At 32.5% G+C, this 26858-nt stretch overlaps 1 protein-coding gene across 7 annotated transcripts in view; it reads right to left on the bottom strand.

Annotated features, from left to right (window-relative positions):
* The window catches only part of CCDC88A (coiled-coil domain containing 88A), a 110815-nt gene that overhangs the window by 7727 nt on the left and 76230 nt on the right, over positions 1–26858 (bottom strand). For 4 of the 7 annotated variants that reach the window (XM_011363952.2, XM_011363951.2, XM_023532860.1 and 1 more), the window contains 13 exons: positions 24991–25155; positions 20980–21141; positions 19709–19986; positions 19348–19491; positions 16101–16287; positions 11953–12098; positions 8832–8924; positions 8489–8703; positions 5068–5151; positions 3874–4077; positions 3237–3308; positions 2203–2283; positions 14–282 (listed from right to left, as the gene is read on the bottom strand). In XM_011363952.2, coding sequence (XP_011362254.1) covers positions 14–282; positions 2203–2283; positions 3237–3308; positions 3874–4077; positions 5068–5151; positions 8489–8703; positions 8832–8924; positions 11953–12098; positions 16101–16287; positions 19348–19491; positions 19709–19986; positions 20980–21141; positions 24991–25155 — 2100 coding nt within the window. The remainder of the gene's footprint in view (positions 1–13; positions 283–2202; positions 2284–3236; positions 3309–3873; positions 4078–5067; positions 5152–8488; positions 8704–8831; positions 8925–11952; positions 12099–16100; positions 16288–19347; positions 19492–19708; positions 19987–20979; positions 21142–24990; positions 25156–26858) is intronic. The other 3 variants (XM_023532862.1, XM_011363953.2, XM_023532861.1) reach the window with 2 other exon arrangements.

Here is a 26858-nt window from a genome sequence, read left to right as displayed (position 1 = left end):
TAAGGTTACTGACCTGTATTGAGGTAAGTTTGTTGCTTTCTTCCAAAAACTGTTGTAGAGTAACAACTTCACTTCCAGGGGAACCAGTTTTGATCTTATGATGTGCTCGACTCTCTAGTGTTTCGGGCATTTTGTGCTGGAGCATTGGACTTGATCTGGTCTGTCTTTTCAAATATTGAATCGGACTGCTACCACTGCTGGACCAAGCCTCATGATCATGAAGCAGGCTAAATTCTCCACTGCTATGGCTTTGTGGCCTGCTTTGGATAGTAACTGCACCTGCTTTTGGAGTAGATGATGTGTTAAAAGTTCAGTAATAGAAATGAAATTAAAACTACATAGGAATAACATTTGCTGACTAGATTCTTATGAAGAGCTAAACTGACTTTCAAGCTTTATTTAGAAATGCTTAGTAAACTATGTTTATCTTTCATCAGTCTAACAACTGCTTGCTTATTTTGTCTACCATCGACTTTCTTATCAGACTACCATAGCCTGTTTCCTTATTTGGTCAATTTGACAATTATAAGCTCTGCAAGGTCAAAGACTTGCTTTCACCACTATACTCAGAGCCTAAACATACAAAGCAGGTACTTAATACATTTAATGAGTGAGTAAATGAATAAATAATAACACATTTTTTAAAATTCAGGTTTGAATACAAGTTGACCTTTGAACAACATGGAAGTTAGGGGTGCTGACCCCACAACCCTCTCCATATATGTTCAAGGGTCAACTATAATTGTAAAATACCACACAATTTAGTAAACATGATTATATGAATTTTAAATTATTTCAGAATGTTAAAACCAGAAACTGTTCTAAGTGCTAAAAATTCTAATTCTTTGCCTTTTGATAGTCTTTACTCCTTGTTTGACGGTTTCTCTGTTCATCCTTAATGAATAACCTTAAAATTTTTTTTTAACTTAAATAGCAAGGAGATAAGATATAATTACTTAGAAAATTCTAGTAAAAAAATAAAATAAAATATGCAGTATTTTATTCTTTATTTAATGTCTGAATCATCTGACTGTTCCTGCTTTCCATTGCTGGTATGGTGGCTCTAAGCCTTAAGACTCAATTGAGGTTGAGGAACTGCAGAGGATGCAAATTACTAGTTCTAGAAAAAAAACTCTCTAAAGTTTATGCTATTCCTTGAGTACTGATTCATTTTGATTAACAGCAAACTACACATGTATATACAGGTATAGTACTGAGATAGAAAATATAACTTTCTATAGTTTCTTAATCCGAGAGAGTAAAGTAGGTCATGAAAGAATTTGGCTCAAGTTATATAACAATTTTATAAAAATAGCATTTTCTTAAATTTTCAAATCAGAAAAGAAATACTTTGTTACATTTTTAGACTACATTTTTGTACTAGATATATAAACATGATTATAAAAATGAAAAAATAATCCCTCTTTGAAATTGGATTTTTTTATCATAATAACAAAGTCATAGCATTAATGATAAAATAAAACTAAAACTGAGACAAAAGAATTTTATAATACAAAAAGCAATAGAACAATTGCATTCATTATTATTTGACAATTCTGGACTGTAGAGAATAACTATTTTAACTAATTTTTATAATCTATTAAACAATTCCAGACCTGAGTAGGCAGTATACCTTTAAGGAAATAGGTATTAGTCAAGAGTTCCAGACATCACATAAAAACCTCACCTTGGAATGCATATTAAAAAATTAAGGGGAAAAATCTTGAAATAATTCTTTTATGAGCTATAGGCAACCACTTGGCTCTTGTTACACACACACACAATTGCCTTCTCAAATAGTTCCCCTTATTACATGGATAAATTAAGTATTTCTAAAACACTTTTTATGATGTGAATTCGATGTACATGCATCATGAGAAAATTAAGGACAACCATTTTAATGACAAGACAAAACATAAGTAAAATAAGGACCTACAGGTATTTTTTGAAGTATAAATATTATAATAAAAATATTTTATCTGTGAAGATGAAAAATGGAAACCAATATAACTGCTCCTGTTTTTACATTTGTATACATTGAAATACATTTGTATTACAATGTGAAAAGTATAAAATGTTCAAAAGAATGATGTTCCAAATGTAGACGATTTGGATTTCATACTTTACCCAAGAAACTTGATCAATCTCCCTTTTAAATCTGGAAATGGATTGAGCACATTAATAAATTTACCTACAGCGTACCTTTGACTTCATGGAGTGAAGCATTATTATTGCTATTGCTAGTGGATGTTCTGCCACTATCAAGGCTGGCTGGTCTCGAAGCTAAATGAAAAAATCAGGAGACAGTGCGATAAAACTTCTAGTTGGTGACACTAAACTTTACGTTCTGATCACAGAATGATTTGAGGAAGCAATCATGCATATTTTCACAGGCTGAGCATGCCCAAAGACAGTGGAATTTTATAGATTAGAAGCAAAGACATTTCCACAGTTCAGTAAGACATTTCAGAATACAACACATCTGAAACAAGATTAAGTGCACATTTAGAGTATAATTTCTAGATGGAAATGAGGACTGTTTTAGTTGAATAGAGTGACAGGCCAAAAAAAAAAAGAGTTAGTGATTAGGTCACTTACAACAAATCAGACAAGGAACCCTGCACATTGCAGAGATGCCATGAACAGGAGGACTATGACCATCTATCTGCACATTTAATGTCTTGTATTCCTAGCCATACAAGGGACACAACTGCACAGTGAACACAGCCCTATCCTGCTTCTTAAAATCCTGCTTACTCATGAAATTCCTTTAATATGTTATCTATTTATTGTTAATTATTTAGTTTGGTAAGATTTTTTCGGTATATTTTTCAGACAGAAATTTAAAAACCTAAAATGGTCAACACTGCAGAAAATGTGGTTTCTTAGAGGTTCACCCTTTACCAAAGTATCTTTCTAAACCAATGATAAAAAATAACTCTTAAAACTTTAAACTTATACCAAAATGGCAAAAAAATTACTTTTCAGCATTGTGCAGGTATACTTTATAAATGACCTTGACTAAAACAGAGACAATTTAGATGAAGCAGCAACCTTAAAAAGAGACAAAGGGAGTTTTATTAGGTTTGAAGAAATGGCAGAGGTAGCTAGCTATGAGATGCAGGTCAGATAAAACATGCTTGCTGGCAATGCCACATTCATGGATTCAATGCAAGAGTCTTAGCATTCTCATTCTGTATGTAATATGTATTCTCTAAATAAAGTTCATATCTTACCATGAACTCTTGATCCCGTACTAGAATCATCACTAATACCTTGTGGACTTATGTCTTCAAAGGATGTGGCATCTACATAAAATAGCAAAATGGATATAGAAATATATTTTAACAAAAAATAAAATTTTATTTACACAGAATATGGAAATTCTTTTTTAATCACATATAATACACCTGGATTTAACAGATTTCATAGACTCAATCAGAATCTGGATCTAGGCGTAAGAAATAGAATATCTCTGATGAGCGCTGACTTGCTTAGGGAAAACACCAGAAGCAATGAAACAATTTCCCCTGTGACCCTGCAAAGCAAGAGTTTGGGTTGTTCTTACATGGTTTTCTATATGGCTTGAAGTCATGTTTTTAGGTTTCTAAAAAAAGCTATCACTCTCTCCTTTTCTCACACTTAACTTTTTACAGTTAGTTCATTAGCTGTTTATTATGAAAGGCCTAGGAAAGATTTGTTATTTTATGTTTTAAATTTTTGAAATGATTTGAGAATTTCCTTAAATCAAAGCCGGATTGTTTTGATAATTATTTCAGGTTGTTGCTGTCAAAAAAGTACACATGAGAAAGTCAAATTAAAATTCCTGTTGCCAACAGTTACACAACAGTGCAAATAGCAGACGGCCTATACCTTTATTATTAACCAACTGCTTGGATCTGAAGCCTGTAGAAGAGTTGACAGTTGAAAAGTTGATGGCTGTAGTAGAGAAGGCCATAGCTCCCAATTCTTTTCTCCTTTTACCCGTTGAAATATCATCAGGAACCTCCAAATTCTCAGTACTACCTGTCCACTGTCCTCCTGCTAGGACCATGGACTGCACCAGGTCATTCATGGCTGGGATGCAAATGAAAGCAAATGAATCAGCATGGTTAATGTATTTGCTCTTATTTCTGTATTATAAATGATCTGGTTTTTGTCTATGGATTAATGCAAGTGAAATAAAAAAACTATAACCACAAGGTCACTGGAATTATGACATGCATTCAGCTGAATGAAATGAGTAGGCCAAAGGCTGATAAATTTCAGCAAATATTTTTAACCCACCTCCAACCCCTTTACAGATAGGAAAAAGGAATTTTACTCTGTACAACTGCCATGCGTTTGTGCAGTGATATGCAATATAATTAAAAGCCTTCATAATGTGGTTTTGGGGAAACAAAAATGGAATGAATAAAAGTAAAATGAAGAGCAGTTCTTATACATCATCATTATTGAAAATGATAAAGAGTCCTTGGTCAGAGCAGGTTACTGAAGAAAATATTCACTTTATGAATCAAGTAAGCATACCATTCAATAAAAACCTGAAAGAGATGATAACCAAGTGATAGACATTTAATGTGATTATGTAATTACCCATTCTACTTAAAAAAAGGAAAACCAGAGTATTATTATATAAAGAATGACAAACATTTTTAAGGGTTACAGGCCATTTTATTTATTCATTTAATCTGGTTCATTAAGGAAATAAAATCCTAATGCTAAAGATTTTGTTATATTTTCTTTAAGTAAATTTCTTTGGGAAAAAAAATCTATATGGCATGTAAAATTAAAGGGTTTTTCTGCCAACTTTGGAAAGCGCTGGAGATTTACAAATATATTATTACATGTATGATTAAACATATGCATGTATATGTATCAGTGAACATACATATAATGCGAATTCGGTGCCAGTTTTGAAAAAAAAATTCTTCCAGCTCCTTGAATTAGAAGACTGCACTTTGCAAAATAAGAGAACTGGTACAGTCCAGAGAAAGGTTAGTGAAAAATTAGTAATGGAAGCCAGTGTAGTCATTTGAAAGAAGCTGAACTGTCATAAAGTCTTACACATGGAACGACGGTAGCAGGCCTTCGTTTTGTCTTTATCCTTCGGTCTGTTCCTCAAAAAGGGCAGTCTTTTCAGTGCAACCACTTTTATGTCAGAGCATGAGAAAAAACAGAAACAGAAAAATGAAAGAAAAAAGGGAGAAGAACAGATGGGAGTTAAATGTTGAAATTAAGGACAGAAATGAATGTCTGAGTTTCAGCTTATGTACACTATACTAAAGCTATTTATTATTTTTGTGCTGCTGAGTGATAATGAAATATGAAATAAGCACTCTGATACTTAAAATACTTGGAAAAGCACTGAAGACAATGATGAGGAACATGTATTTTGAAAGTTTAGACTGGCTAATTCCTATAAATGTAAGAACTGGTTAGAATTACTTATGGAAGAAACAATTTTCCTAGTTAAGTTGTAAATGCATAACTTTAAAATTAGGGCTACTGGTGGGCCACAGAGTACAAGTGATGAAAATGTACAAGGCTTTTCAATCCTCTATTTCACTTAACTTTTTAAATTATAAGGCTTTATAGAAAAAAATAACTTATGAAAATGCAAATTCTATTAAGGGTATTTTAATAATATACATCAACAGAAACTAAGGTGCCCAGGGTATGTTTAAAACAATCTAAAGAAACCTTTAAAACTTTCATCATTTTTTTAAACTTTAATAAACAGGAAAATTACTTCTTGGCTTAAACTGAATTCTGGTGCATTATTTAGAGGCACCATGGAAATATATATTCTTTCAAACAAGGTCAAAAGATGAAATGAGCAATTATATTAATTTCATTTTACAAAAGGCTGGGGAAAAAATAAATGGGTACTTTGAGAGTAGTAATAAATGCTAGCACTAAATTCTGATACAGCTAAAAAATAAGGAGACACCCTAAGATGAGCAAAATAGACAAAAAAATATTTACATATGACATTTTTAGATATTTGGAAAGGTTTTTTAGGCAAGGTTATTGAAAAAAATCAAAGCTAGCACTGCAAAAAGTTTTGTAAATGAGAATTAGGGTTATAACTATAGTAGAAATCATTAGCACAAAAACAAAAAAAATATTCACTAGAGTCATTAACATAAGCTACATTTTAATAAGATTTAAATACAAAAAATTGTTACACCTTTTTGGAACTACAGTTTAGGAGCTAGGGAAACCTGCATAAAGACTTAAAGACATGTTGTACACAGCCTTAATAACTATGCTATTTCTCAGGGTCTATCATTCTTTTGTAAATAAAACTCTTGACAAACTGACAAGTATCATTCATTAATGAGAATGCAATGGAAATTCAGCTTTTTAACTTACTTGATTGCTATTAGGAATAGTCACGATTCATTTAAGCTTTTAATTTGACTTACTTCTTTTCTAGCTTGGTAAAACACAGCTATTTTCAATGATTGAAAAGAAATGAACTGAAAGCAATGTAAAAATGGACACTTAGCTAAAACAAAGCAGAGTGGTTGCAGCATGCACATGTTGTCTTGTTTAGATACTTTCTTTTTCTGTTTTCAACTGTTTAACAAAGGCTGCTTTACTAACAGATACTCTTCCAAAAGGGACAGGATAAAAGGAGTTTTAAATTTGCCAGTAGTGGAATGTGATCCCTCTACAGCAATCTATTTTTAGATCGACAATGTTCTTTTCCCAAACTATAATGAAATTAAGGGAACACTGGTTTTGTGTTTATTTTTAAAATTCTAAAACTGAAAAATTGCAGGAAAGGAGCCTATTATTTCTTTCGGATTCTTATTCTGGATGTTTCAGCAAAGAGTATGAAGGAATGACGGATTTATATTTAAAACAAACAATATGACCTCAAAAAAAGACTGTCATGCCTTTCTAATGTATGCTCTCCTATCTGAATTGAAATATCTTCCTTTAATTAAAAAAACTGAGTATACCCATTACCATTCTGATTTAGTAAAATGTCAGGTATTTTAAATCAAAAGCATCTTCTTAAATTATCTGGCACCTTCTTAAGAAAAACTTGATGATCTCCCTACAGTAATACTCAGAGGTTTCATGTAGATTTGGCTGATAAGACTAGATAAGAAAAAACCCATGTTTTTTAAACAATAATCTTATGTGAGGATATAGAATTAAACAACTTTCTTGAGCCTACTACACACACACACACACACACACACACACACACACAGACACAAATGTGTACGTACATATAAATATGTACATATGTATGCATATGACTTTTTTTGTTGCCTGCTTATGGATTCTAGTTGTTAGGGTGCTAAAGCTGCATTCTGAAATATATTTACTCTACAGTCAATGTCTAATATCCTACACCTGAAAATACTGCCTTTTCAGAGATAATTCTCCCAAGGTCAAAACACTGTTTATAGTTTTTTGAGTGTTTTGAGTTACCCGTATGAATAGTCTACCCCTTGGGGAAGTAGCAGCTGTTTTTGCCTGCTATTTACTTCAAAAGAACAGCAGTGAAATTTATATACATATATATGTATATAATATAAACATATAAGTATATAAATATATAAGAAATTTATAGATATAAATCTATTTTTTAAATTTAATGACTGGTGATACAGCAGACTCAAAGAAGCCTGTTTACATATTTTTTAAGAACACTGATAGTTGTCAACTTCCTAAACATCTTCAAAAGGCCTAGCATTGGATTCTTTAATCTTTCACTTAAAATACATTTAGGCTTTTACTTCACTCTTGCTGTTTAGCTAAGCACATTAGTAATGAACTTAAAAGATTATGAATTGTATAGGGCACATTAAGATGCAATACATCTATATTTGTAATTAAAAAAATTGAATCAAAGTTTATGCACAACTTATATCTCTCCATTTTAACTGATCCTTTATCAAGCAATCTCTCAATAAATTTCATAACCTTCAATTATTTCCAAATCTAAACATTCTCTTCAAATTCATACCTATTTTTCTTTGCTTCCCCTACAATGTAACTTTACTCCAATTTGATATCATCAAAGTATATGCGTAAAACCTCATTATATATAAAATATCTTATATTTCTAAGTAATTATGAAAATAAGCTCTTATAAATATTTCTCACTTGCTCCTCACAATCACCTTGTTAAGTATGATGCAAAGGTAAAACGCCTGCCATACAAAGAACTGGAGAGCAGCAGTAGTATTCTGGCTCTTATTTAATGTTATTTAATGTTTTACCTCCCTGGCCAAATGATGGTATCTCTGTGTATGGGATATCTCTAAACACACAATATAGAAAATCAATGTGTTTATAGATTATTGTAGTATGCAATGAATTTTATAATTGTATGGAGTTAAAAATAAATGCATTCATTAGACTATTATCCCAAAGGACTGTTGAATTATTTAAAAGAAATCTTTAGAAAGCATTCTAAATCAACAGAGATCAAAAATGTTTAAAGAGTTTAGGCACTCACTGCTGCTTTTCTTGGTCCCCAAAGTTTGGCCATCTTCTAAAGAGTTTGAACCTACTGAAGAACTATCTTGACTATCTTGATGGGGGAGCTGAAGAAATCCTTCACTGGAGTCTGAGCGGGTAGGTGTTAAAGTTAGAGATTTCTGACGTTCTCGATTAATATCTTTCTTAGACTTTATCAGTTTTCTCATTTTTAGAGTAATCCAGTTGCCTCTCCTGATAGAAAAAAAATTTTAAATTCTTATCAGTCTAAAATTCAACTTATAAATACTTCACGAAATTAGATGTTTAAAATATGACTTTTTTTTTTTAAATATACATAGATAAAATTTGGCTAATAGTACCTTCTAGGAGGAGATGGCTCATAAAATTTGTATTGATCCATAATTTTCTCTTCTAATTTCTCCTTTTGTCGTCTTAATTCATTTAACTTATCACTATAAAAATAAAAATTACATTTTAGGACATGCATTATATTTTGTACAGTTATGAATACTATTTTGTGACTATGCTCTAACTTCTCTCCAGAACATAAATACAGATACCATAGTTGATAACTAAGAATTTACTAGGTAGTAACAATGGGATTTTTTTCCAAGTTTCCCCTTTTCTTCAAATTTACAACTTATTTAAATAAAAGGATATAGGGTTTAAAGTTTCAATTCTTCAATAGGATTTGTTTGAGGAAAATTTTCCCTATTACAATCTCATCATGACAAAGAATTATATTAACATCTTTTTAAACATTTTATTAACACTCACTTTTCCACTATTCTTGGATCTTGAGTATCTCAAACCATTATTGGAATAAAGGATGATTTATTATAATTTATATAGGCAAAATATTAAAATGGAGAGTCTGCTTATAGTTAAATATAATAATCAATCTTGCAACTGCATCTCCATGCAAATAAATTTTTTTACTTTATGGCAGAATTATTTAGGATTAATTTACTTGTAGAGAATTATTTCCTGCCTCCAGCAATGCATGAATTTAGTACTTTCACTACATCTCAGTCTCATTTTTATGTTCTTATTGGCTACATTATATAGAGAAAAATTATAGATTAGAAAACAAAGTAATATGAACCCTATAAAAACACTGCAATGCCAAAGAATACTATTTATTCAATATTTAGTGATCATTTATAATAAGGAAGGCATGAGGTATATATAAAGATGAATAATAAGGACCCCAGCTCTGCTTATAATATAGTAGGAAAGAGAGGATATACATATAAATGACTATTATGATAAAAGGCACTAGCGGTGCCGAAATAAAAGTGCTGTGGAAGTACAATAGGAACTTATAAAAGGGAAAACATTTCTAGCTTGGTAGATCAAAGAAAGACTCATGAAGAAAAAGTCCATAATAGACTGAAAAGGAAAGACGAGAACACTAAATGAAGCAGTTTAGCTTGGGAGAAGTAGTGAGGAGGTTTCAGGTTAAGATTTTGATCAATAGGAAATCAGAAGTACCGAAGGTTTCATTACAAAGTGACTTTATGAAATTTTTACTTTAGGTACCTTAACTCAATGATAGAATGAATATATAAGAAAGTCTGGAGATGAAAGCTTGCAGGAAGCTAATGGAATAGTCTAGTTGAGCGGTAAGGTTGAATTAGGGTAGTGGAGACTGGAAGAAACTGATTTGAGAGATTCTATGGAAAATGATGCTTTGTGAACGGAAGTTGCCAATAATTATACCACAGTGCAAATAGGAGACAGTCGAAACCTCCAAATTCTTTTCTCCTTTCCAACTGTAATACCATCAAGAAGCTCCAAATTCTCAGTACTACCTGTTTATTGTCACTCCTGCTAGGACCACGTGATAGAGGCATTCAGCTAGAAATGTCTGACATGTAAGACAGTTTTTATTAAATTAAAATTTTAATTTAAATTAAAAGTCAGAACAAATACTAATATTTGTAAGTCACTATATAGATACAATCACTAAACCTTGGAAATGGAGTAGTCACCAAGAGTCAGAATACTAAGATGATAAAGCTTCTGCTTAAAGGACAGGAAATTCAAATGCCAAGAGCTTTAGATATACTCACTGCTTCTCAAGCTAAAATACCTCTTATGGCAGAGGGTAAAAGCATATATAGCCCTGAAAGAATTAAAGGTAATCCAAAGTTGCCAGCCACAAATGTGAAATTTCTTTGAAGTTTTGCATTTATCTTAAAAGTTCATGCAAACTGCCTTTTGCTCCATGATATATCTGTGTATTAATATAAAAATAATGTTCTCTGCCTCAAATTTTATAATAAAATTGATGCTTAAAAAATTTATAATGTATCCTGGTTTCATATGTGCCCTGGCTCACCATCATGTACATCATGTCTGAAAGGCACAGACATATTATATCATAAACTCTTTAGGATAATTCTGGAAATAGGTGTTATATCTCTATTTTGGAGAAAAAGAAACCAGTGATCAAAGAAATGAAGTAACTAGTCTATAGTCACATAGTTTTTGACTGGAAGAACCGGGATTTGAATTTTAGGAGCTGTCTGATTTCAACATTTGTGTTTTGTATTATATCATTGTGCTTTTTATTTGGGGACAAAGGGTAGAGAAAAATCTAGTATAGATGCATCGCAGTATAATACAAAAAATATTCACTGAATTGCCCAGATCCAAATCACTGATTTTACCAGATTCTTCCACTCTCAATGGAGACAGAATTTACCAGTAATTAGGTCCATTCAATTCTATTTCTTACATCTTGTAGTTTCTCTCAAATACCACTGCTTGGAAATTGTTTCACTAGATTATGCAACTGCCTTCTTAAAACTTACTTCTTGTCTCTATTCTGAGAATCTCCAATCGATACTCTTAAAAATCACTGGATTTTTTTTTTAAAAAAAAATGCAAATCCAACATTAATACCTTGCTCAAATTTTCGGCAGCTCCTTTGAATGGCATAGAAAAATCTTTGTGAAGTGGCTCCTGAGTGTTTCTTCATTTCCCTGCTGCTCCTCCTTACTAAATTTTGCTCCAGCAAGAAAAATTAATTTTTAGACCCTATACCATACATACTGTAACACTTTCATCACACGACCATGTTTTTGCGTTTGCTGCTGTCTTGGCCCAGTATGCCTCTTCAGGTGAGCTCATACTGAACCTCTAAGTCTTAGCTCAAGCATTCATCTTTGGAAAGTCCACTTTGCCTCTCTCAGACTAAGGTTGCGATATGGCCTCCTACACATTCCTCTGTTATGGCAATTATTTGTATTTCTCGCTTTATAGTACTAGCTCCTTAAAAGCAGAACCCATGTTTTCATGTTAGTATTTCTGGTTGTTAGCATAGAGCCTGGAACATAAGCATCCTAAAAATATATGCTGAAATAATAATGTTGAAAATACAAAAAGATTAGCATTGAGTTTTCTCTGTCAGCAGATGTACCAATCATAAAATAATGAGTAATATTTCAGAGCACAAAATTATTTGGTACCTACATGTACTGTCTTTGTTCAACGTGAAAAAGATCCTTGCTTTCCATATTTTGCTCCAACAGTGTTCTGTTTTGTAGCATTAATGTCTGAATTTGATCTAGTAGATGTCGATTTTCTTCTTCTAAATTTCCTTTAAGTTGGCTTAGCAACTGTTTAAACACAAACATTTCTTTAAAATATCAACATTTACATTTAACATAAATCACCCAAAACATCTGAAAAATATAGAGTACCTCACAGACTTAAGTCTGCTCTTTGAACGAATAGCTGGTTGCACTTTGATCAGAATGAGTGCTTTGTTTAGTTATGATGACAGCTAAAGCACTGGGTTATGTATATTTATGTATATATTTTATATATATGTATATATTCGTAATTCTTATAGACACTGGATTTAACATATAATAAATTATCTAGTTCTAAAAACATTGTTTTCTTCAAAACTGTTTAACTTACTGTCCAAAAGCTAGATTCAAATCTCTAGCCTTCTGTTTAAGCAACTATGAAACAATGGACAAGTTAGCTAATTCTCTGAGCTTCAATGACCTCATCTATAAAATGAGGATTAATAATTCCCATCCCCTAAGATTTTGCAAAGATTAAATAATATATGTAAAGTACCTGGTGTCATGCGTACAGCACACAGTAAATACTTAATAAACCTCATTCTTCCCTCAACCACTGTTTTCAAGGAAACTTAAAGTATATATATAGTTCTTATGGCTTAAACAAAGAGTCAACTAATCTTGTCAATGGTTGGTATTACTAGCTCATATTAATAGTAGTTGGGCTGCCAGCAGCATTGCACTGTTTTCTCTCAGACTAACAGAAATTGGAAATATGCCTTAGGCCAGAGGTTCTAAAAGAAGTCAGAAAGCCCAAAAGTAGTGATTCTCAGAATTTAGCACTACTTGTAAAGTATATATTTTTAAAAATGTAGATTTCTGGGTGTTAGAGTACAGCTCAGAGATCTGTATTAAAAAAAAAAAATGCCAACAATAACCCTTCCTCAAAAAAAAAAAAGATAAAGATAAGCATTTAAAAATTTTCAAAAAGTACAGAAAAGCTATATATGAATACCCTTAAATGGCCATCTAGATCTAGTAAATGTCAATATTGTGCTGTTTTATCTATATATTACTAAATTGAAATATAACATGTACCAGATTCATTGTAAAACTGAATTCAGTTGTCCTCCTCCCTATACCTACACCTACTCTTCCATCAGGAAGTGAAATCTATTTTCTTTCTTGAATTTGGAATGCCTTTGGCAAAGAAGAGATAGAAGTGATAGTATGAAAGTTCCTAGGCCGCAAGAGGTCTCATGTGCCTCCTCCACTCAGTCACTTGGAATCCTGCTGGAGGATGAGAAACCACATAAATGGCAAAGTTACGCTAACTGGGGCCATCCTAAACCAGCTGGCCTTCAGCACACCTGCCATATAACTGAAGACACAGGAGCAAGCCATACTTAGATCAACTGATCTTGGCCCACATATCGATGCATCGATCAGCATATCTGCTCAACTGACCCACACTCATGAACAAAAATAAATATATACTGTCCATTACCACTAATCTTGGCCCACACATCAATACCTGGATCAGTAGATCTGCTCAACTGACCAACAGACTCATGAACAAAAATAAATGTTTCCTGTCCATTATGGTTGTTCTATAGCATTATATCAAAGACATTAATAAAACATATATACAGAAAAGGAATAAATTTTAAATGTATCTATAGCTCAATGAATTATCACAAAGTGAACACATGTGTGAAACCAGCACACAGATCAAGAAACAGCACATTAACTGTATTCCAGAAACACTCTTTGTGCTCTCTTCCAATCACCATCCCTTCTCACAAAGATACAGATACATTTTTTCACTCCCTCTAAATTATGTTATTATATGACAGCCCCTGGCCAAGGGTTAACATTTGACTCAAGTTGGGACAATCAGCCAGAGTTAAGTAGGTAGCTAGGGTCCTTTCTGGTCTCTTCTGAGCAGCCTTCCAGACCACTAGGGACATATAGGACCTTATCAAGACCCGCTATGACTGGTTGTCTCATTCCTTAGATCTCCTAGTTATATTTCTGACAAGTTTGCTGATCTGTTACTTGTCTCAACCAGTATTCCAACCTCAGGTCTGAGGGCTGGCCTTTGAGAGCTCTCCAGGGCATGAGGCTTTTCTGTGCTCTGCACAAATCAAGTCAGTCTCCTCCAGGAGCAAAGCTGTTGGTTTTCAGAGCTAGCTCTGCACCCTGGCAGAACTACCAGGTATTGGAATTATGGATGGGGTAGGGGAATAGGAGAAATAACACCTCAGACAGCCAAAGTTTCTTCTCGAAGTTGAGTAAATTTTAATAAATGCTTCTCAACTTCTTATATGCTTTTGTCTGAGTCCCAGAGTATTAAAATGATTGTTTTTGACAGTTTTGTCCAATTTTATTATTTCTTGGGGAGTTGATTTGTCATGTTCCTCACTCTACTATTTTGTAAGTTCATTAGCCCAATTATATTTTACTTATGACTTTTATAAATCACAGGCAGAATGATTTGCTAATTTGCTAGAATGAGTAACTAAATATATATCCTTTCAAACTAAAATTTCATTCTATTGATTTATAATTTCAGACAAAAAGCTTTTAGCTATTACTTTTCTTATACAGTCTATTCCTAATTCTATTTAAGGGTTTGCTTAAGTGCTCCATGAAATTCAGGTGTTAAGCTATGTTCAAACTCTACTTATGTACCAATCAGAAAATTTAAGGATTATCTAAGCCTTTCAGCATATTTTTTTTTTGTTTCAAAACATTTATCACTTTATCAAACCATTATCGAAGAGGCATGGAATTATGTTAAGAACTATATAAATAAGGCATATATCATATCTATTCAAAACTCCAGTGGGGCTATTTTATTCAAAATAAAAGTCACAGTTTTTTAACAACGGCCTATAAGGTAACAAACATATCTAGCCCAGGCACATCTCTGATCTCATCCCCTACTACTCTCTCCTTTGCTCATTTCATTCTGGTCATACTAGCCTCCTCAGAGTATTCCTGAAACACACTAGGATTCTCCTGGCCTTAGAGTCACTAGCTGTTTGCCTGGAATATTCTTTTCCCAGATATCTACATAACATCCCAAGCTCCTTCAAATCTGTGTTCAATTATGCCTAGTTAAAATTTTAATCTACACTCCATCATCCACTCTGTCAGTCCTTATCCTACTTCATTTTTACTTGCATATAACTTATCACCTTGCAGACTAATTTTCAAAATGGTTACAGTAGTATTTGTAGTCCATGTGTTCTTCCAGAATCTTGCCATTCTCTATCAATAGGTTGAGTCTATTTTTCTTCCTCTTGAACCTCGATAAGACTTTGACTACCCATGAATAAAATGCAGGGGAGATGATGCTGCATGACTTCTGAGGCTTGATCATTAAAGCACAGATGGCTTTTTTCTGTTTCTCACCATGATGTGCGTGTGAAAGCCCAAACCAGCCCATGGGGAAAGACCACATGGAGAGGAAACTGATACCTCCAGCTGATAGCTAGCATAAACTACCAAACATTAACTCAGCCTTTCAATCTTCCAGGTGAGGTCCCAGCTGCAAGTGGAGCAGAGATAAACTGGCCCCCTGGTACCTGTCCAAATTCTGCCCACAGAACCTGTGAGCATAATAAACAGTTGTTTTATACCACTAAGTTTTGGGGTAAATTTGCTATGTAGCCATATGTAAAAAAAACACTGAAAACACTATATATTTAACTTACTTATTATGTTTATTGTTTGTTTCCTTCTACCAGAATATAAACTCCATAAGGGGAGAGATTTTTACCTTTTTGGTTTCCTAGTACATGCCAGGTGGTCAGTAAACATTTTTTCATCAAACAAGGACATGATGTGCAATTTCAAAGTATCTCAACATATAAGTTGAAACTAATAGCAAAAATTGTGAGATTAATGAAAAAAACTTTTTCTGAATTACTTGTGAATTTCAATTATTCCTGACCAATTCTTTCAGAAACAGCCCCACCAAATATATATTGCTATTATCATTATAATATCATTGCTTAGTTTTGAGGTATGTCTTGATGTCTAAAGAAGTAAACAGTAATTTAATGTGTTATAGCTCACCTCACACTGGTTATTTAGCTTGGTGGATGTGATGTCCAATTGTTGGTACTGTTCCTTTAGCTTTGAAAATTCAGCTTCTAATCTTGTTTGTTCCAGTTTAGAATTATTTAGAAGACTTTTCAAGTTTTTATGGTCGGTTTGTAAAACTTCAGTCTCTTTTAAAAGCTGATTATATGTATGATTCAACCTATAATTAGAAATCATGATACTATTAGGTTCTCTTAATAGCTCTCATTATAATTTACACAATGTGAAAATGCTATAAATCACATTTAGACATACTTAGAGAATATAAATAATTCTTTTGCCAGTTACTAAGCTGACCAAGCATCAGTTTCTATTCTGTAAAAACTAGGTGGGTAATAGATTATTGGGGTGATCCTTCATAAACTATATAAATGTCTAATCACTATGTTGTACACCTGAAATTAACATAATATTGTATGCCAACTGTAATTCAAAAGTAATAAACATTATTTAAAAATAAAAAAAACTAAGTACTTTTTTCCCTTAAAAAGAATTATTTCAGTATTTAAATATGTTGAAGATATAAAGATATGCAAAATTTTATCATACGAAATTTAAAGTATTAATAAGAATTTATATTAAAAGAAAAAAATAACCAATCCAGTTTTGATTTTATGGAGAATTCAAACATTGTAAAATTCAACACTGAAATTCAAGAAAAATCAGATCAAGAGAATTAATCAGTCCAATATGGGACATGATAGTCTATCAATCGGTTGCCAGATAATTGAGAAGTTATCTGAGAAGTAGATTTAAACCAGAATTTCAGTTATTGAGATTTCTGCAGTTGTGGCAAATTATTCATATTTATGCAGTCCTCAATTAATAAATTTTATGCTTTTTCTAAAAGTCAAACTATAGCCTTTTCTGTTTCTTTCCACTATTATACCTTCAGAACAAGGTCCGCTGATCTCTAAGAGAAGTGATTAGCAAACTTTTTTTGTAAAGGACCAGAGAGTAAATACCTTGGGCACTGTAGGCCACATGCTCTTATTTTCCATTTTCTCCATGACCTTTTAAAATGTAAAAAATGTTCTTACTGGAACAGTCTGCACACTAGATATGATCTACTGAGCTAGCTGTAGTTTACCAACCTTTATCTTATGGAATTAAGATCAGGAAGACACAAAAAAAGGAGGTAGCCAAATAAAACAAACTTGCTCAGGATGGTACTTTTTCAGAATATCTAATAATCTACTTCAACTCATTTCTTGAAGAATTTGAGTCAGATTACAAGAATTATAAATAATAAAATACTGCATTTAAAAAAAAACAAGACTTGGTTAAAAAAAAATTAAAATGGCAAGACCAGAAACATAAAAACAAGTATATGCTCTGTGAATGAATGCATGCCGTGAGGATAACATCTCACTGAGACATAACAGACAGCCACACAGTATATCAATACCTATGGCTATCAAAGATTCTCCTACTGATGCTTCATGGGGTAGAAGGCCATGATAATAGACTATGTCCTCAACCTCACCTCTATGGCAAATGCTAAAATGAGCTCTTCAAGAGAGTTTTTCACACTGTCCAAATGCAATTTAGTGAACACAATTCTAAAGATGCCAAGACAACCTAGTTCATGCAAGAAATTTCCTTGGTTTGGCATTAAATAAGATTAAAACTTAGGCTATTTAGAAGAATGGATAAACTGCTGTTGTTCTTCAGACAAATCTTCATAAATATCTTTTTTTTTTGGTAAAATAACTCTTTCAGGTTTTATTTAAAGCCTTTTCCTTTAGAACACAGGCATGAGTGCATAAAAACTGGGCAAGAACAGATCTGAGAGACAGAAAACACTCAGGGCTACTCATCCTTCCAAGCCCACAGTATCTTTGGGTTCAGGCTCATCATGCTCAACTTCTTATCATTTAGGCTGAGCTTTTTCTCTGGAGCTTCCACAGCACTGTAGTAGAGTCCTGGAAGGCCTACACAAGTTCACAAACTGTACCTTTTAGGTCTGAATTCTAACAATGGAAAAAGACTAGGCTCAAGATGAGACTTTCACAGTAAATGTGTTCCCCATTGTTACATATATAATAAAAATGACTCTATCCTTGTATTCTGTAACTTGTCACAATTTGGTCTACTACTGCAGGGGTCCCCAACCTCTGGGCTTCAGACTGGTACCAGTCTGTGTGGCCTGTTAGCGAACCAAACTGGAGAGCAGGAGGTGAGTGGCAGGCGAGTGAGCGAAGCTTCATCTGTATTTGCAGCTGCTCCCCAGTGCTAGCATCACCGTTTCAGCTCCACCTCAGATCATCTGGCATTAGATTCTCATAGAAACAACAGTCTCTGGTGCCAAAAGGCTGGGGACCACTGTTCTACTGCATATACTGTACAAACACATCCTCCTTGATTTTAGCTTGGTGTTGAGTTTTTTGATGCTCAAATACCCCAGTAGAGAATTTCTAGTTGTTACAGCTACTATATTATAAACTACTGCACATGAAAATGGCTGTAGAAGCTTAGGGATATTTTCTGTAAAGGAAAAGAAATAGAAGTTTAATTCCAAAAATGGATCATATTAAATTCATGATAGGGCAAATAATAAATAACTTCCATTTGAATTTTATGTGCTGTCTTTCAGCACTTCAGCTTTGGCAGTGTAAGTGCAGTGCAAATGTGTAGGCTGTTTAAACATTTCAAAAGTTTCTAAAAAGCTTTTGAAAATGTCACCTTATAAAGCAGGCTGATTACCAGTTGGCAAAGTTTTGGTTTTCCCAAGTTAAAAAATAACTGTCCCATGGCAATATGAGACCAGTAATACCTAAGAGTTAAAAATAAAAATACAAATAAATCATCCAGAAAATTATAAGGCTATTCACTTGTAGCAACTTCAACAGACAAAAACTGAGATACCAGACTAGCGAAAAGAAATGGAGACATAAAGAATCAGGTTTCATTACATTCTGTATTCATTACATTCTATACTCAATAGAGTATGCATCTGCTCTAAGGTACAAAAATTTCATCATATAATGTGGTTTAAAAACTTTATTAGTTGAACAAATCAAGAGAGAAACAATGAGAGAAAACAGATCTAAGTTTTTGTCTGAGTCATTCTATTTAGTAGCTGCATGATTTTACTGGGTAATTTACTTACTGTTCTGGAGTCTTTTTTTAAATCCTAAGTTATGATGGTACTGCAAAGGGGGAGTATACATGTTGGATGTAATAAATAATACAAAACTGAAATATATATATTTTTTACCTATCATTTTCACCACAAAGTTTCTTGTATTCTGCAGCTACAGTCTCATGATTTTTGTTTTCAAGCAGCATTTTTTCCTGTTCTACTTTCAGTGTTTTTTCCAAATCTTCCAATTGTCCTTTTTGTTTTAGTAACTGATTATAACTGAAAGAAAAGTTAGGTATTTGGTTTATAATATTTCCTTAGGAAAAAAGAAACTTTAGATTGAACAAGAGTAATTTACTAGTATCACATAAAATACATGTAAATTTATATAAATTTTCTACATAAATTATCTCTTAGAACTGTTTAACATACATTTATTCTATTACCCCAAGAAAATTGGTTTTAAATTAAAAACACAGAAAATATAATAAATTACCGGTCTTCAAGGTCTTTGTGTTCCACTTCAAGATTTTTGTGGGCAGACTTTAGAGTTCCATGTTTAGCAATGAGAGATTCATACTCTGAAGCCTGCCGTTCATGAAGAAGTTCCAACCTCTCATGATCTTTGATGAGAGAATCATAGAGAGATTTAAGGTCTTCTCGTTCTTTGATTACAGATTCATTTTCATTTTCTAGGGAAGACTGCTGGATTAGGAGCTGTGCATTCTGGTTCATAAGTGAGGTACTTTGAGAATTAAGTGTGGAATTTTCAACCTATAAGAATGCATATTGTTATCAGACATAAGAAAAATATTTATGTTGTCCTTTTTTTAAAAAAAGAGATTATGATAACTTAAGGAAGCTCTAAATAAATCGAAGCAGATATATGTGTATTTATATTAAGAAAATTTAGATTTTAGTGTCCCAAAGAACAAGGCTATCATTTAATTTTATTTTTGGAAGTTATGATATATATATATATATACATGGTGTGTATCATGAGATCTATATATTATGAAATATATATCATATATATGTTTTGGGTTGAATTATTTTAAATGAAGGTGATTAGCAAGAATTTGTAAAGTACAGAATTTGAAATGCTAGTTTGTCATTTTCTAGAAGTTGAGAGTTGATAAAACTAAAAATTACTTGTAAAAATTCAATTTCAGGAGTCCAAATTAGCATTTGCTTTTACCATTTGGAAAAGAGTGACAGAAAGAATAACTTTTATGTTCAGAGAGGGAATTTAGTTTCTTCTGCTCTTTATAAGGTTTCAGAGAGTTGTACTTCTCCCACCCGATGACTCTATTTGAAAAAAACACTGGCAGTGTTAAGTGCAAGATGGATCCTTTGAACTAAGGCCAAGTGTGAAGACAAAATTCTCATGCTGTGTTCTTTTCCAATAACTTAATCAATAAGAAAGCTGTAAAATGAAGCAAGGAATGGTATACTGCAACCGTACTCTAAAGCAAGGATTTCCATCTGATTAATTATAATCAACTTGTTTATAGTAAAAGGTCATAAAGTAAACATAAATAAAGTTATCTTTATTCTATTGATATTTCTTGAGCGAATTTATTAATATTTAGCGGCTCTGACATTTTTTAAATGCTGATATCTGAAAGTCTGGAGTAGCATTAGATAGAAATATTTTATCTTCGATTAACTGTTGACACTAAGAAACAATGTTACCATGTCTAGTCATCCTTATTTTAATATCATAATTCAAGACTGTTGCATATCCCCAAAATATTACATTACAACCTGAAGCTTGGCATTCTGTGTTTGAAGAGTAGTATTCTGCTCCTGTAATGACACAGTCTGCCTCTGAAGTGCAAGAATCTGAGCCTGCAAATTATTGTTCTGTGTCTCAAGTTGCTTAAGTTGAGTTTTCAATGCTTGCTTCTCCGCTTGCAGTGTAGCATTCTTAATAAAGAAAACACACATATTAAAAGTAAACATAACATCAAACATATTTCTGTTTAATATATACTGGAATTCTGCATGAGTATTATTAACATTATAATAATAAAAAAAAAATCCTAGCACTCTTAAAAGAGGGAAAAAAAATCTCTTCTATCCCAAATTGTTAACAGATATTTACTCTAAGAAAGCAATAATCATAAAACTTTAATATACTTTGTGTCTGTGTCTTTCTGTTTTATAATGCCCGAAAAATAAAATATTCCATTCTAAATATATTGACTAACACAAGAAACTATAATGGGATTGCCAGTTATATGATTTTTATGCTGCTCAAAAGTGCCCAGAGTGTCCAGAATGAGTGGGGCTATGTCTAGTCAATGGAATCCTTCTTTTCTAATTGCCCAAAGGCAACTGTGAGTGAGTGAGTGTGTGTGTGTGTGTGTGTGTGTATTGGCTATGGAAGGAAGGAAGAGGGGGTGGAGGGAGAGGGAGAGGGAGAGGGAGAGAGAGAGGGAGAGAGCGCGCGCACGCAAGCAAGTGGTGGTCCCAGGGATAGCAGCCAAAGTATTTTATAAACACAAATATTGGGAAGAGAAGCAGAAACCATCTTAACCATCTGTTTAAAAAATTTAGTGCATAATATACCTAACAGATGTTACATATTTTCTTTAGTGATTTTTTTCATGGTATAAAACACTCACTAATACTCTATTTCATCTATAGGACTTCTGGAGCAAATCCAAACAAAACACACCATTTTCAATTTTTCCAGTACATCTGGCCATATTTAAATTTTATAGTTAAATGGTTAAATTATTGTGCAAATCTTAGATCTTTACACTTAATGTGTTACATATTAAAATGTTTGTCATGAAAACTGTATTTTCAGGATTATTTTAAAATGATATTTCATAAAAAATTAGCATAAAAATAAAGAATGTTCTAGAAAACCAAAATAAAACTTTAAAAAGGTCATAATTTGTATATAACTGCCATATGCATAGAGTTACAACTGAATCTCAACAAATCATTTTTTATCATACCTACATAAGGGGCAAAGACAACAATTCACTTTATAGGGTTTCATGTTATATAAACTACATGTCTCTCTATAACACAAGTCATGATTTAAGCCCCATATTATACCATAAAATCAAAGCTGAGAAAGCAAAATGCTTCAAGATAGCTTTTGATATTATACTTCTTCTTTTGATTCATTTGTTCAAATAAAAAGAATGAAAAAATTTATACTGAAAAATAATACAGAATACTGATGTATTTATATATCATCCTGACACACCAAAGAAGTAAACCATTTTTCATTTACATTAGTATTAATGTAGTTCAGCTCTTTAGGAACCAAAATGTGCAAGCTCTAATGATCTCTAGAAATAAGAAATATCCCTACAGTCTGTAATGAATAGAAGAGAAAACTGAGAGTAGAAAGGGTATCTCAGAGCAGGAAAACTTTACAATGGGCAAGTAAGTGGTTAGCAAATATACTGGCAAATACACAAAAAATTACTAGTCTAATATGGGGCTAGCCACCTTTATAAACCCATTATCTAAAATGGCTAAAATAAGACAACCAAGTAATTTTTTTTCTAATGGAAGTTTATAAAGGAAGTCAATGTGAAAAGAGATTTAGCTTATAGGATTTAAATGTCAGCCAAATTGTCTGAAATGTAATTATTAATCCAAACAATAGAGGAATATATATATAGCACTAAATAATTAAAAATAGGTATTCATAAGTGGCCTTCATATATTCATAAATACATAAAAAGATATAAAATAGTTTGCTAATAATTTAAAACACGCAAATTAAAATACTTTCTCTATCACTTTAAAAAAAATTAAAAGGCTAATAATACCCAATGTTAATCTGGAAAAGAAAGGTATGTTAGTGGGACTAAAAATTGATGTGATTTTGAAAGTCTAATAAAATGGAATCAATTAAAATTACACACCACATACACACACTGATATGTAGATATACCCTTGGCCTAGCAATTCTACTATCAGGAATTTACCACCCTATAAACATGTTTATACATAGGTTTTCACTGCAGCAAACCTGAAAATAACATAAATGTCCACCAACGTGGGATTTATTTAAATAAATTATGCTAATATCCACACTATGGAATAACACGTATTCATTAAACAAATTGAGATAGATCTCCATCTGCTAAAATAGAGATCTCCAAGATAACATAATTTAAAAATGCAAAAAGAATGTTGCATAATATAATCCCACAGGTGTAAATTTGTAAAAGAAATATATTTCTACACATAGATAAATCACGAACAGTGGGAAGAGAAACTTTATTGTGATTATTTTTGGCTAAGAAAGTAGGAATCAATGGTATAAAATTAGTTTTTGGCTTATGTCTTAAAGTTTTTAATTAACGTTAAATTAAAAAACAACAACAACCACAACTATTTTACTTGTTAGCATTAAGTTCCTAAAGCTCATTCATCTTTGAAAGGTAAATGTTGTTGAATTCATTTAATTGTTTACTATCGAATATTTACTGGACTCATTCAGCATGTACCCGCTATCTACCAGGCATTATTCTACATATTAAAGGCACAATGGTGAAAAAGAAGACAAGGTATCTGCTTTTTCAGTATATAAACAACAAATAAATGAATAAAAAAATACAATTTCACAAGTGAAAAGTGCTATGAAGAAGCTAAATAAGGCAGTGGTATGATAGTGAATGGATTAGGTTGGGGATAGCTACTTTACTGGGAAAAGGGATCAGAAAGATATCTTGCAGGAGATAAGAGACATGAGACCTGAATGCTGAGGGAAGCCAGCCATGTATTTCTAGTAGGGTAAGCAAACAGAATGGCCTGAGGAAGGAATAAGCAGAAAAGGCCAGTATAACCAGGATGAATTTACTTATAAGGCACCAGGAGCTGTTTTGTGTTTTCCAGGTATTATCTCCAGATTAATAAATACAGTGGGTAGAAGAGTGGTATGGTATAAGGTCAGACATATAAACAGAGCAATGTCAGGAAGGCTCTTATAGGACATGGTAAAGAATTTGGATTTTATTCTAATTGAAGTGGGAAGCCACTGAAGATTTTAACCCATTTCCTGTTTGCCCTGAGAATACTAGCCAGCAGCCCTTGCGGCTGCAGAGTTTACCCCAAGATAACCTGCAGATTACAGTGTTAACCTTACCCCAAAAGTTTGCCATGAAATATCTCGCTTTTACTGTTTTTGCATAGCTCTAATATATCAATAGTCTTTGAAAACAAATGACATCATTCTATTTATAGCATTGTTTTTAGTAGTGGTATTTCCACTTACAAAATACAGTAATTCTCGATCGCTGAAAATGTTAAATCCTAGAAAAGGTAGCATTCCCATGTGATGTAAATTAATGCTAGTAGCGAGCTGTGCTTTTTTTTCCTAAATGGGAAAGTAAGAAAGTAACATGATTTAGATTATGTTTTAAAAAATAACTTTGGCTACTGCATCTCGAGAATGGGTTAGATTGGGCCACAAGTGGATGAGGGAAGACCAATTAGGAGGATATGCTAACAGTCCAGATGAAAGATGATAGTTAGTACCTTGGACTAGAGACAATGGAGAGAAGTAAATGGGTTTGGGTGATATTTTCAAGGCAGAGCTGACAAAGCTTGCTGATGGACTTATGTGAGAGTGATAGAGAAAAGTACATTAATTTATTAGTTCTTCAGTCTTTTTTAATATTCTAAAATAAGTAAAGAAAGTATAAAATAAAGCTACAAAACCAGATTAGATAAATCTTGAGCTATAAATGTTTTATTTCTAAAAAAATTTATTTCTACTAAAAACTTTTAAATACTTACATTTCTTTCTACTTCAATTAATCTGTCTTTAACTTTCAGAAGCTCTCTGGTCGTTTCTTGACTTTCTCGCTCCCATTTGCTATCTGCATCAGAAGTTGAAAGAGAACTCTGTACCATCCTTTCCTCATCTTGTCTCTGTTTAACAGCTTCATAATTCTTTTTCACCTAAAATTTTATTTAAATATTTTAATGGGGAAAAAAATCACCAAAGTTCTATTTCTTACAATTAATTTGACTCTGCACTGGTCTGGTGACAAATAATATGTGTGATTATCATTATCATAATAATCACAATTTATGCTTTGTAAAATACAAATCCTTTCCTCTTAGAAATATTAAATGTACTCTGCTTATGTGCCATGCTCCTAGAATATATTCTGTAATTTCATATCCTATTGTTGAAGATGAAAATGTCACTGAAGAATAGAGTAACAGGACCTCCTAGATATATTGCTAAATAATAACGGTTGTTTTTAGAGCTATATCTATTGCTGATTTAGGGATTTCATGTAAAGAATAAAGACTTGACACATGTAATAATTCCTCTTAAAAAGCTTTCTAAATTAAAATTGAGGAAGTACCTATATATCTCTCTTTTATGAAGGATATGTTGCCCAGAATGAGCTATGTTAATAAATAAATCAATGACTTCTTTATTCAGATCTTGATCCACATATACTTACTGTAATTTATAAAGAGTGAGCAATCCAAGGATATATCTTATCCAAGGTTTTCTGGTGTGATTACAACCAAACCCTACTTTGAGAGAGCAAACTCAAAACTAACAACTTGGTCATCTTACATTACCAAAATCACCGTTTAACTTAAGCTCACTTCAATTTGAAATGATTACTGTTACACTTATCCTGAATCCTAGGAGACATTTATCATAAATTTCTAAATTAACCCAAATTTTATATTAAGGTAAGGATAAACATTTAAAATAATTCAACATTTAATGCAAACCTGAAGAAATTTTGTGACCCAGCAATAAACTGTTACTATTGAGTTAGAAAAGAATGATGTGAGACTAAAGGAAAAAGATGCCAAGACAGAATATAATTTAAAGGTTGGCAAGTGATCTACTAGATGTTCTGGGATCCTAATTTTTCCAGGGTTTCCTTTTTTTTTTCACTTTTCACACCCTAACAACATAGATGGGTGACATCATTTCCAGCCTTTTATCTTACATTAATTTCCCACAGGGTCTTTTCTTGTAGGCTTAGAAAGATTATAGACATAGGCAATTATTAAGGAGAACTAAGAATAAAACTCAAAGCTTCTCATTTTTAGCCCATTGTTCTTACAACAAAGTGCCAAAAGTGCTTCCTTTACCTTATGTATCATTAATCAGAATCTCTAATTTCTGTCCACACAGAAAATAACATATTGTTGGAAGAGATGATGATTGCTGTGGAGCATAAAGCCTCAAAGCCAGGGCAGGTCCCACACACAGCCAATGTGAATCTCATCTACATGCACCTGAACTGTCATCTGGTAGGAAGATGACTGTCAGACAACTATGTGAAGAAGGACACCTGACAATGTCTTGCTATCTACTTGTGTTTCCTCTAGTGTTCTGAATCTAATAGTTCTAAATGTGGCCTATAGTTATCTTATAAATATGAATATTTAGTTGACTATAAAACAACTCCTGAGAGCACTGCAGAGATGATAAAAGAGAATAAACCAGAATACAATTCTCCCAATGTACTATTATATTAATCCTATGGAATGGGCAAGCCCCTTCAATTTCAATTTATTCACGTAGGGATAATAGATGGTTGTCTCTGTTTAGTTTACTTCAATGAATAATTCCAAATATCACAAGAAAACAGGATCTAGAAAACCTCAAATTTATGAGATCA

This window comes from Pteropus vampyrus, unplaced genomic scaffold, assembly GCF_000151845.1.
Source record: "Pteropus vampyrus isolate Shadow unplaced genomic scaffold, Pvam_2.0 Scaffold91, whole genome shotgun sequence".
Classification (NCBI taxonomy): Eukaryota; Metazoa; Chordata; class Mammalia; order Chiroptera; family Pteropodidae; genus Pteropus; species Pteropus vampyrus.
The sequence above is the reverse complement of the archived record's forward strand: the minus strand, read 5'-3'. Positions and strand labels throughout refer to the sequence as shown.